Source organism: Mus pahari, chromosome 19 (genome assembly GCF_900095145.1).
Source record: "Mus pahari chromosome 19, PAHARI_EIJ_v1.1, whole genome shotgun sequence".
NCBI classification, from domain to species: domain Eukaryota; kingdom Metazoa; phylum Chordata; class Mammalia; order Rodentia; family Muridae; genus Mus; species Mus pahari.
The window spans coordinates 85,584,819-85,597,679 of NC_034608.1; the positions used below are offsets into that span (position 1 = coordinate 85,584,819).

At 51.3% G+C, this 12,861-nt stretch overlaps 1 protein-coding gene across 1 annotated transcript in view; it reads left to right on the top strand.

Moving 5' to 3' along the window:
- Map1s (microtubule associated protein 1S) overlaps window positions 1–2,341 on the top strand; it is a 12,333-nt gene extending 9,992 nt beyond the window's left edge. Inside the window, exons 6-7 of the mRNA XM_021218821.1 lie at window positions 1,191–1,414; window positions 1,866–2,341. Of these exons, the coding sequence (XP_021074480.1) occupies window positions 1,191–1,414; window positions 1,866–2,021 (380 nt within the window). The 3' untranslated portion in view covers window positions 2,022–2,341. The remainder of the gene's footprint in view (window positions 1–1,190; window positions 1,415–1,865) is intronic.
- Window positions 2,342–12,861: the final 10,520 nt, after the last annotated feature.

Genomic DNA, 12,861 nt, shown 5'->3' on the forward strand with positions numbered 1-12,861 from the left:
ACGCTGGGTCCTTCCCTGTGCTTGAGATGCTGCACGCTGGGTCCTTCCCTGTGCTTGAGATGCTGCACGCTGGGTCCTTCCCTGTGCTTGAGATGTTGCACGCTGGGTCCTTCTGCCTGGCTGAGCTGGTGCTTTGAGCAGGTTTTGCCGGCATAGTGGTGCAGCCTTCATCCTGACCCTTGGGAGGGAGGCCGACTCAGGTAGATCTTAGGAGGTGGATCTCAAGGTAGACCGAGGCTGACCTTGAGAGAGACCCTGTCTCAGACACTCAGAGGGGTTTGCTCTGCAGCCCAGGCTGGCCTAGAACCGGAAATGATCCCCTTGCCTCCCTCCCTCTGTGAATGCTGAGTTGACAGGTGAGTGCCTGGGTTGACTTTGCATGGGGGTTCCAAGGGCAATGCCTTTTGGACCCTTAGGCCTGTCCTGAAAGTTGGAAGTGGCTCCCTGCTGACTGGCTCAGGGCTGTCCCCAGCAGGGCTCTGGTTGTAAGCACTGCTGCAGGTTACAGGTCATTCGGGGGGGGGGGGGGCCTAGTTGCAGAAGGCACTGCACTAACACAAGAGTAAGCGACTGGGGGAGACTTGATAGCTCCATGTACCCAGAGTGGCTCGTAGTCACCGTGCTGGAGACAGGCCCACAGCTCTGAGGACACTGCACAGCTAGCCATGGGACCCGCTCTGTTTATGCCAGATCCCAGGCAGGGGTGGTACCCAGAGAGGCCCGGGCTCAGAAAGGCCTTGCAGTGGCTGTGACTTTGCCCTGCCCCTCTGCAGACCTTAGGACCATACAGATCCCCAGAATCTCCCCCGCCCCCCAGCACGGCTGTCCGCCCTAGGCAAAGCCGCCATTGGCCTTCCTGTGGCACCAAGGCTGCTGTGGGGGTCTGCTGTCCTGGCTCCCTGTCTGTCACCTGGGAGTGGGACAAGGCTTTTGTGTCTCAGCACTTCCCACATGACTGGCTTTGTGAGCAGCCTCAGTTGTGCACATCAGGCTGTGGGCTGAGAGCTTACTCTTTGAGCTCCTGGCTCTATGGCCCAGGAGCTATGGCCTGCACCGGGCCCAGTGCAAAGCCCCCGTGAATACAGGGTGCAGAGATATGGGATGTCCTTGGCGGCGGGAGGTAATAGCCTCCTGCCCCAGAGATGCCTTGTAGCTACACGATGCCACCACCAACCTGTACATCCCCACAGGACCCAGTGGCCGCCCTGCACCGCTTGCTGCTGGCTCCCCTGTGTACCTGGACCTGGCCTACCTGCCTGGTGGTGGTGCCGGCCACCTGGACCAGAACTTCTTCCTGCGTGTTCGAGCACTCTGCTATGTCATCAGTGGGCAAGGCCAGCGCCAGGAAGAGGGCCTGCGAGCCGTGCTGGATGCACTGCTGGCTGGCAAGCGGCAGTGGGACCTCGACCTGCAGGTGGGTGGACCACAGGACTCTGAGGTCTTGCTTCTAAGAGGTGTTTCCTGCTCAGTCTAAGGACGCTGCGGCCCAGGTGCCCTGTCCCAAGCAGGACGGCTCTGGAGAACAGGTGGTGGCCATGCAGCTGAGAAGGGTCATCAGAGGGCTAGGTGCTCCCCAAAGCTGTGTGGGGCCAGGGCATGGAGGCTGAGGGCCTCTGGTTGAGAGGTACATCGCAGGCTGAGCAGATGGCCAGGCAGCCCCGTGTGCACAGTGTCTGCCTCTGGAACAGTAGGAACAAAGGCTGCACGCCAGAGCTGCAGCAGCTCAGTAGGGGAGCCCAGGGATAGGATGGTGCAACCATAGTGTCGGGTGGACAACTCACGGGGGTGTGGGGAGTGGTGGGTCAGCCTGGGCTGTGTGGTAGCATTGGTGCTCCAGGGTCACCTTCTGCCTGCTCTCCTCCCAGGTCACACTGATCCCCACCTTCGACTCTGCGGTGATGCACAGGTGGTATGAGGAGACGCATGCGCAGCACCAGGCACTGGGCATCAGGGTGCTGGGCAGTGGCAGCCTGGTGTCCATGCAGGACGAGGCCTTCCCCGCCTGCAAGGTGGAGTTCTAGCCCCATGCTGCAGGGTGGCCTGGGAACAAGTGTTCCTCGCTGTGACCCGGGTTGGCGCTGTGACTCCATGTGGAAAGCCAGACCCCATGCTTGAGTAAGCCACGGTGTGACATCCCAGCTTCCATCTCCAGCACAAGGATGAGAACTGCGCGCTTTATCACTTGTCCACGCCCCCTCACGTGTCAGGCACAGCTCTCCATGCCTTCTACCCTAGAACTCAGGTTGCAGAGGCAGGAGGAGCTATGCAGAGTCCAGGCCAGCCTGGGCTTCATAGTGAATCTTTGTTTCAAAACCACAAAAAATAAAGCAGATGGCTGAGATTTTGGTCTTACTGTCTTATTGCTGTGTCAACACCATGGCCATAAAGAACTTAAGAAAAAGGTTAGCTGGGCGTGGTGGCGCACGCCTTTAACCCCAGCCCTTGGGAGGCAGAGGCAGGTGGATTTCTGAGTTCGAGGCCAGCCTGGTCTACAGAGTGAGTTTCAGGACAGCCAGGACTACACAGAGAAACCCTGTCTCGAAAAAACCAAAAAACAGAAAAAGGTTTGTTTAGTGCAAGGATGCAGGCAGGGGCTGATGCAGGAGCTGATGCAGGCCGTGGCAGGCGCTGCTTGCCGACCTGCTCCCCACCCAGTCAGCCTGCTTTCTTACCCAGGCCAATCAGGTGGAGGCATTTTCTTATTGACAGCTCCTATTCCTAAGTGACTCTAGCCACAACTCTTGGGGAGAATTCAATAAGGAATGAAGGCTTGGATGTGCTGGGTAGTTTATGTCCACTTGACACAAGCTAACGTCATCTGACAGGAGGGAACCTCAATTGAGAAAATGCCTTCATAGGATCAGGCTATAAGCAAACCTATAGGACATTTTTCTTTCTTTTCTTTTTTTTTAAAGATTTATTTATTTTACGTATATGAGTACACTGTAGCTGTCGTTAGACACACCAGAAGAGGGCATCGGATCCCATTACAGATGGTTGTGAGCCACCATGTGGTTGCTAGGAACCGAACTCAGGACCTCTGGAAGAGCAGTCAGTGCTCTTAACCGCTGAGCCATCTCTCCAGCCCACCCTGAACATTTACCTTTGCCCAGCATGGTGTTGCATGCCTTTAACCCCAGCATTCAGAAGGTTAAGTGAGACAGGCATATCTGTTGAGTTTGAGGCCAGCCAGGACTACACAGAGACATCTCTCTGCAAACAGCAGACGATTTCCTGTTGTATGTATACCTGTATGCATGTTTGTGAGCACATGCACGTGCGTGCAGGTGCCTGCCCTTGGAGTCCAGAAGAGGGTGTCAGTTCCCTTGGAGCTGAAGTTGCAGGCAGCTGTGAGCTTTCTGACACAGACACTGGGAGAAAAGTCAGGTCCACTGCGAGAGCACTGTGTGCTGTTAACTGCTAAGCCATCCAGCCCCCTGCTCTTCTCAATAAGAGGGAGCGCTCTGGGAGCATGGAAGTTGTGTCTTGTCCCCATGATCTGTACTGACCATGCACCCTAGGCCTGTGCGGAAGGCAAGGCAGGAAATGGGACAGTAGAGAAGACTCGGGTCAGGTGTTCTGGTCACTCACTGGTGAACCCATGTGTCCTAGGGTTTCCATTGCTGTGAAGAGACACTATGGCCAAGGCAAGTCTTATAAAGGACAATGTTTAATTGGGCCTGGCTTACAGGTTCAGAGGTTCAGACCATTATCATCATGGTGGGAAGCATAGCAGCATGCAGGCAGACATGGTGCTGGAGGAGCCGAGAGTTCTACATCTTGATCCATAGGTAGCCAGGAGAAGATGCCTCTCCTGCACTGGGCGGAGGCTGAGCGTTAGGAGCCCTCAAAGCTCATCTTTACAGTGACACACTCCGTCTAGCAAGGCCACACCCCTGATACTGGTACTTCCCTCGGGCCAAGAATGTTCAGATCTCCACACCACACAAACCCCAAGACCTATCTCCGCAGGCAAAGCAAAGGTGTCCATGACACCCGCCTCGGTGAGGGTCCACGAAGGCACCGTTCCAGGGCCAGTGACAGGTTAATCATTCCAGGACTTTACAGCTGGGTTCTTGGGACCCTCAAACCTGGCACTCCAGCCCTCTTCATCTGACCTTTGGGCCCTTATATTTTACCTTGTGATACAATCGAGCTGGGTTAGGATTAGGTGGAGGGGAAAATTTGCTGTTGTCTTAGTCAGGGTTTCTATTCCTGCACAAACATGACCAAGAAGCAAGTTGTGGAGGAAAGGGTTTATTCAGCTTACACTTCCACATTGCTGTTCATTATTGAAATCAGAACTGGAACTCAAGCAGGTCAGGAAGCAGGAGCTGATGCAGAAGCCATGGAGGGATGTTCTTTACTGGCTTGCCTCCCCTGGCTTGCTCAGTCTGCTCTCTTATAGAACCCAAGACTACCAGCCCAGAGATGGCACCACCCACAAGGGGCCCTCCCCTCTTGATCACCAATTGAGATAATGCCTTACAGTTGGATCTCGTGGAGGTATTTCCCCAACTGAAGCTCCTTTCTCTGTGATAACTCCAGCCTGTGTCAAGTTGACACACAAAACCAGGCAACACAGGTGTGGACACAGCAGGCCTCAGCCTGTATTGGCTTTACAGTAGCAGGGGCCTTCCTTGTAGGAATCGCTCATAGTCTGATGAGCCAGCTTCCTCAGGGTACTGGGAAGGAGTCTGCATGGAGGGGTACTGGGACTGTAACTTAGGAAGACAGGTAATGCCCTGAGATGAGGGTCATGATTGCCAGGGGAATCCCAAGAGCTCAGGGACCATGCACACACCTAAAGGGACTCACCTCTACCCACAAGCTGTCTCATCTCCCCTTCTGTGAGAGGAGACACCTGTTTATCAGCTGTGCCCATGCAACTGTCCAAGTCAAAACAGGGCAGCTGTTGGGAAACACAGACACAGAGTGAATATTTTTAAAAGATTAAAACAAAAATCTGGGACCATTAACAAATGACAAAACCCTCAGAAGCTGTAGAAATCTGTGATGGGGGTGGGGGTGGGGGGGACTGGAGAGATGGCTCAGTTAAGAGCACTGACTGCTTTTCCAGAGGTCTTAAGTTTAATTTCCAGCAACCACATGGTGGGTCACAACCATCTGTAATGAGATCTGATGCCCTCTGCTGGCGTGTCTGAGAGTAACAGTAACTCATATAAATAAATAATTTTGTTTGTTTTTAAAAAAGAAATCTATGATAGGGTTCCCTTCTTTGAGTTATTCATTCTCTCTCTCTCTCTCTCTCTCTCTCTCTCTCTCTCTCTCTCTCTCTCTCTTTCTCTCTCTGCGTGTGTGTGTGTGTGTGTGTGTGTGTGTGTAAAATACCAGCACTCTGAGAGGTAGAAAGCAAGAACAGGTGGCAGTTAGCTGGTAGCAAGTTGGGGCTAATCTAGGCTTTATTAAACCTAAACAAACAAATGTCCTCTAAATGAAATTCATAATCAAGTCTGCAAAGGACTGTGAGCCAAGTGACAAAGGAGCGCCAGTCCTTGGTGGGCACACTGACAGTTCTGGAGGCGTGTGTCCTGGGGGACCCACCACGTATGTCCAGTTCAGAATGTTTCCAGTGTCTCTCACAGAACCCTGGTACTTTAAAGCAATGAATCTCCCTCTTCTCCATGTCCTGGGCACACCGCATCTCTCTAGACTTGGTCTGCACATGTCAGGTGAGATGGAGGTCCCACATTTGTCCTTTTACATCTGACTTATTTCAGGTAGATTTGGAAGAAGTAGAGATGAGAAGTGTCTCAAATGGAAGACTGGACCTCCAGACAGGTGGAGCAGACCCTTGCATAGGTTCGATCTAACCATGCTGGGTGGGGCCAAGAGACCATCGTGGTTCTGGCAGCTCACAGATCCTTGAGCCAATGAACTACTCTTTTTTTTTTTTTTTAAGACTTATTTATTTATTGTAAGTACACTGTAGCTGTCTTCAGACACTCCAGAAGAGGGAGCCAGTTCTCGTTATGGATGGTTGTGAGCCACCATGTGGTTGCTGGGATTTGAACTCAGGACCTAAGGAAGAGCAGTCTTAACTCTCTCCAGCCCCTGAGCTACTCTTTTATGAAGTGTTGGGTTCCAGTGGTTTGGGTCGCTGTCCTTGGGTCCTCCCAGAAACTGCATGCCAGGAGTCCCCAGAGACTGAGCGTGTTTAACACCCTGGAGGGAGAGGGTCGGTGTTCCTGGAATTCTGCAGACCACAGGGCCACTCTCTTCCCTCCCAGTTTCTGAGCTAGACTTGGGTCAGTGTTCCTTTTCAAAGCAGCCACCATGGAGGGCCACACTGGCTGGGGTGTGGCTGTTAAATATTATGTAGAACTGGGGGACCTGAGCAGGGCAGGAGAGGAAGACAGTGGAGCGGGACTCGGAAGGGTCAGGCAGGAAAATCTGCCCCAGGGAGAGTTGAGCCAGCAAGGAACTGGTCTTCCCGCGTCCACCTGAGGCTGCCAAGGCCAGGAGATCCTGACCGAACTCTGCCACACTGATGGAAGGCAAGATGAGGCTTGGGGATGACAGAGTTGGTGGCCTTCCTCAGGGACAAATCAGCTGTCCCTCACCAGTGTGTGATTCACTCATGGGCTAGTCTCTTTTGGTAGAGGGGTCCTGGGAATAGGGAGGGAGCTGCATGGGGCAGGTCAAGTCTTCAAGAGGGTAATAAGTGCTTCCTAGAAAAGGGGCCGATTCTACCTAAGGATGCTCCAGAGCCTTAGAGAAGGCTGCATGGAGGTCCCACCTCCTGTGAGCAGCCTGTGGGACAGGAGCTGGGTTAGCTATGTTTTCCCTTCAAGGCCTGGCGGGCCAGGCTTCTCAGGATATGGTGTCCATCCTGATTCCCCTAACTGGTCCACCCACCAGTGAGGATCTCAAGTAGCTTGCACCAGCCTAACTCAGGATGAACACACAGGACTGGCGCCACTACACTGAGACAGTCTGTGCTCTGCACCCCTGTACCTTGCCCCTTATTAGGAACTAAGGGTTGGGCTGGGAACCAGGTGACCAGCTGTGTCCTGAGAGTGATTCTGGCATTTGTGTAGAGACAGAGGATTGTGTTGGGGACACTTCCTTGGCTGGGACAGAGGGCCACCAAGCTCTGAGCATACATGGGCTACATAGTGAGTTTGAAGACAGCTTGGGCTACCCTGTCTGGAAGGAAGGGAAGGAGGAAAGAAGGGGGAGGGAGAAAAGGAGAGAACTAAAGAGAAGGAGGAAGGGAGGGAGGAATGGGGAGGTTTACTGTGTCGTGTCAAACCATAAGACAAATATAACAGCTTACCATTTCCCTAACTATCTTCAAACTGAATTAATTTTTAGGGGGATAAATCCTAGTTTATTGTACCAAGGAGAAAAATTAAGCTGTATTTTCTATGGTGTGTGTGGTGGCACATGCCTTTAGTCCCTGAACTCAGGAGGCAGGAGACAGAAAAAATCTCTGAATTTTCCATCGCCAAGGCTACCTGGTCCGCATACTGAGTTCCAGACCAGCCAGACCTACCTAGTAAGACCCTGTCTAAGGACATTAAAAAGACATTTACCTTAATTGAGGGAAGGTACCCAGAGAGCCCAGCAAGGGCATTGGATCCCAGACACCTAGAGTTACAGTTTCCCTGAGCCAAGTCTATGGCTGCAAAAAGAGGAGTGGGAGGAGGGGGGAGGGAGGAGGGAGGAGGGAGAGGAGGAAGAAGCAGCCTTTTTGTACCTCCTTTTATCCTCAACCCAGTGGGGTTTGATGAGACCAAATTGGTGCATTGGAGTTAAGACTGGACTCATATTCAGGGTCCCACCTTGCCTTGATATGCCCTTAGCCATACACAAGAACACAGTACATGCCCTGGAAAACACATAAGCCTTCTTGCTACACTTGTCATTGAAACTAGCCAGTCTGGGGCTGAGGCTCTGTGAGGTGACTTATGTACATATTCTCTGATGTGCCCTAGTCCTCTGGGCCATCATATGTAAAGTAGTTTTACTCACAAATGAAAACACAAGCAAGTTGTCTCCTTTTGTCTTAACCCTTCACTGCATTCTGGAATTGTATGGGTTGGTCACCTATGAGGTGCACTGTCCTGATTGAAGAAGTAAAGACTGAACAGAGGTAGAGGTGGACAAGGCTGGGAACACGCTTCCTGTTGGCTCCCTTCAGCCTCGAAGCAGGCTCTTACAGACCTCTGCAGCCAGAGCATAGGACCACCTGGGGGTCCCTGTCAGGCTGGTTCTGTGTTCACACCTGCCAGTGCTCTTCAAAACACTCGCCTTTGGGGCAGACGCTGCTCCCTGCTGATAAACTCAGAGATTCCTGAAGATCCGCCTACCAGCTCGCACCTGAACTAGGCCCCAAGACTGGGGCTGGGGGGAAGGGTTTTTCCCACGCTATATAAACTCAGTAATTCATTAAACTTTGGGCTTTGATCAGAATCCATTTGTGTCCTAGCCCCATTCTTTCTCGTCGTTTTTTTCCCTTCCAGCCCAGCCCTGCCTTTCAGGGCGGATGGACCCGGTTCGGAGTGTGGCCGCGGGAGGTCTCACTCACCTTCCCATCACCTTGTGAATTCAGCAGACACCAGAATGGGCCTGCTCATACATGCCCCCTGAGGATTCATGGAGCAATGTCACAGTCACATCAGCTGGCTTACTGCTGTAAACCATTAGAATAACCTGCCACAATCCCGTTTCTCTTCTTTAAAATGCAAAGGATGAAGGGATTACAGGGTTAGAGCACCTGCTGCTCTTGCAGAGAATCAGAGTTCAGTTGCCAGCACTGACATTGCTACCTCCAACCTGAGCTGCAGGGTTTCCAGTGCCCTTTCTGCCCTCCAGAGTTACCTGCACACACACACACACACACACACACACACACACACACACACACACACACACACACACACGCATGCGCGCACACACACATGCATGCGCGCACACACACGCATGCGCGCGCACACACACACACACACACACACACACACACACACACGCGCGCGCGCGCACATGCACACGCAGTGTTTGTTTGTTTTTTCGAGACAGGGTTTCTCTGTGTATCGCAGGCTGCCCTGGAACTCACTCTGTAGACCAGACTGGCCTCTAACTCATAGAGATCCACCTGCCTCTGCCTCCCAAGTGTGTGTGTGTGTGTGTGTGTGTGTGTGTGTGTGTTAAAAACAAGTGCTGATAGGAGCCTGGTATGGCTGTCCCCTGAGAGGTTCTGCCAGCACCTGACTAATACAGATGGGGATACTCATAGCTAACCATCTGACTGAGCCTGGGGACCCTAATGGAAGAGTTAGGGGAAGGACTGAAGGAGCTGAAGGGCTTTGCAATCCCATAGGAAGAACAACAATATCAACCAACCCAGAGCTCTCAGGGACTAAAGAGCATACATGGCTCTTGCTACATATGTAGCAGATGATTGATTGGCATCAGTGGAAGGGGAGGTCCTTGGTCCCGTGGAGATTGATGCCCTAGTGTAGGGGATGCTAGAGTGGTGAGGCAGGAGTGGGTGAGTGGGTGGAGGAGCACCCTCATAGAGGCAAAGGGGAGCGGGGAGGAGGGGAATGAGATAGATGTGGGGTTTGTGAAGGAGTAACTGGGAAGGGGATATCATTTGAAGTGTAAATGAATGAAATGACTAATAAAAAACAACAACAAAAAGACAATTATCACCACTGCCACAGCTGAAAAATTTGTTTTAATCATTAAAAAAAAAAAAATGTGCTTGCTATCAGTCTTCAAAGCCAGGACTGTGTGCTGTTCAAATCCCGCCAGTTCTAGCCTGGGTTTTGCCAGCTTTCACTACTATATAATTTAATCTAATTTATCAATTAAATCCAAATAATTCTTAAAAACTCATAATAACAGTTACATAATTTCAGCCCTGCACATAATTTTTCTTAATATCTTTATCAAAGGAAATTGTACATGAGGCCGTGCCATCTGCCTCATGAAACCTGTCACCTCCAACACTCTTTCTGAGGGGCCTAGGAGCACGGGATCCCAGAAGAGACGGTAGTCCACAGGATGGGAGACAGCTTGCTGGTGGTCACCTTTCAACACTGAAGACCTCACAGGAGAATCATGGTTCTCTTGTTTAGTGAGAATAAGAAACTACAGCTTTTGAGTTGCAGGTCAACTCACTGTGGAGCTGCCCTGGGTAAAGGCAGCCACTCAGACATTAGAGGCATGCAGGGAGTTACCTTTGCTCATGTGGCTGCCCGCGGTCCTTCTGTGTTCTGGGTGGCTCTGGTCATCATCCCTCTGGGAGTGTCTAACCTTAGTGGAGATGCCACACCCTCCTGTAGGCTGGCTGGGCCCACTGTACCCAGACAGGAGAGCACATGTGCTAATGTCAGCTTTCTGCCACTGTGACACAATACCAGAGACAAATAACTTACAAGGAAGAAAGGCTGGTTGGGCTCATGACCAACGGGCCAATGCCATTTCATTTCACGGCTGCTTTGGAAGAGTGGAGGATAGGCACCTCACAGGGAAGAATGGGGCAGAAGGAACTGCTCACTCACAGCAGTCAGGAAGCAAAGAGAAAGGGAGGGAGGAGGGAGGGAGGGAGGAAAAGAAAAGGGGCAGAGACCTGAGTCCAGTGTTTCCTCATCTCCCCGATAGTGCTAGGAGTTGAAGACAGCGACTTTAACAAGGGTGCTCTTAAAATCTATTACCATCTGTGCCGCCACCATTTCTGGTCTGTAGACATCACAGCACCCAGAGGAAGGAACCTGTAACATCCTAATCATGGGGCTGGTAGGGAAGGAGCATTCCCTGGGCACACATGTCTTCAGCCTGCCCAAGGCCTTCAGCGGCAGGTAACAGGAACGACCTGAGCTGAGTGCAGACTGGCTTATGGGTGGATACAGGCATTACCTGAGAGCAAATGGAAATGGGATCAAGAAACCAGTTCCAGTGGCAGAAAGTCAAAGGCTTGGAATGACTGTGGCCTCCAGGCATTGGTTACACCAGCGTGCAGGCACCTGCAGGCTGGTCAGCTTCTCTTCGGCATTATATGTGTGAGGGATTCCTCAAGTCCCCTCAGAGCAAGAAACAGAGCTCGAAGAGAACAGGCGTGTGTTGGCAAGAAAGGAATCAACCACCTCCTTGGAGCTGCTGGAGGTTGAAGCATGACCAGTCACCTAGGAACTCCCGCTGACTGGGTCTCAAGGTCCTATGCTCTCAGTCTGTCTGTCCATTACCCGTTTATCACCAAGAGAGCTTTCCATTTTCCCAGTACATAAGCCTTTGCCACCATCACTTTTTCAAAAATTCAAGTTAATTGTTAATATCTATAAGCTTTTCTTCTGTGTATGTCGTATGCATCATGTACAGTGCACGTACATTTGCATGTGTGTGCACGGCATTTGCATGTGTGTGCATGCACATTTACATGTGTGTGCATGTACATTTGCATGTGTGCACGATATTTGCATGTGTGTGCATGTATATTTGCATGTGTGTGCACACACACATTTGCATGTGTGTGTGCATGCCCAGGGTCAACAGAAGGTCTCTATCTGTTACTCTTGGTTTCCTATTTTGAGACAGGGTCTCTCAGCAAGCCCCGGAAATCTGCCTGTCTCTGCAGTACTGAAGTTACAGGCTGTGCCATTGTACCTTGCTGGTGATCCAAACCCAGGTCTCCAGGCCTTGATGACAAGCACTTTACTGAGTGAGCTCTCCAGAGCCCCGAGATCGCTGTACGCTAGCGATCCCCACCTAAAACATCGCTGGTGTACCTGTAGGTGTCCAGCAATGTGGCAAAGTGGGTCTGAGCAGCCAAAACTCTAAAAGAACTTTATGTAAATTCAGTTTTCAGCAATTCCTGCTCATCGAGCTGTAGCCATGTGTTGTTCCTTCCTGCCATGTGCTCAAATGAGGGCTAGTGTTCGTAGAGATCTCAGCTGACGAGGATGTAATGCCACCATTATCCGCATCTTCATAAATGTCAGCGTTTCTTATAGGCTCCATCCAACAATAGCCTGGCTTGCTGAAAAAGGACTCTTTAGGCATTCTCTCTCTTGCTCTCTCTCTCCTCTCTTCCTGGCCTTCTCTGTCCCCTCTTTCTCTGCCTTTACTCTGTTCACACTTCCCTTCCCATGCCCCAGATAAACTTTATTTTATACTAGATCTGTCATATGGCTGGTACCTGGGGAGGGGATGTCTCAGCATGGGCCTGCTAAGGCACCCCCTCTCGCTGCATTGTGCTACTGCATTACAAACCGTATCCAGAAGCATGATCATCAACATCACCACCATCCCTGTCATCATCATATTATATCATTGCCATCATCTCCATCACCGCCATCACTGCCGCCACCCCATCTCATTACCAACATCATCACCATCATCTCCATCACTGCCATCCCTATCTCCATCCTCATGGTCATGATTATCATCAACCTACAAAAGTGGTGTCTCTCTTCTTCAGGCTGTTTTGGGTACCTCTGGCCTCATGAGATTTCTCTCACGATGTCTAGTACTGTCAGTCCATACAGGTACACTTGGGCCAGAGCCGGGGCATGAACCAGTGGAGTGGAGACAGGTTTGGAACCCATTGTTAAGAATGTCCGGCTGGCACAGCCATGAAGCTGTTGGTAAAACATGGATGACTCTCTGTGTCCAGTTTTGCCTGTCTAGCTGAGCACCAATGGCCACACCATTACCAATACCATTGTGGTATTTGGTTACCTCTATTATTTGGCTAACCAGCAGACATTTTTCTTTTTTCTTTTTCAATTTTTTACTAGATATTTTCTTCATTTACATTTCAAATGCTATCCCGAAAGTCCCCTATACCCTCCCCCTACCCTGCTCCCCTACCCACCCACTCCTACTTCTTGG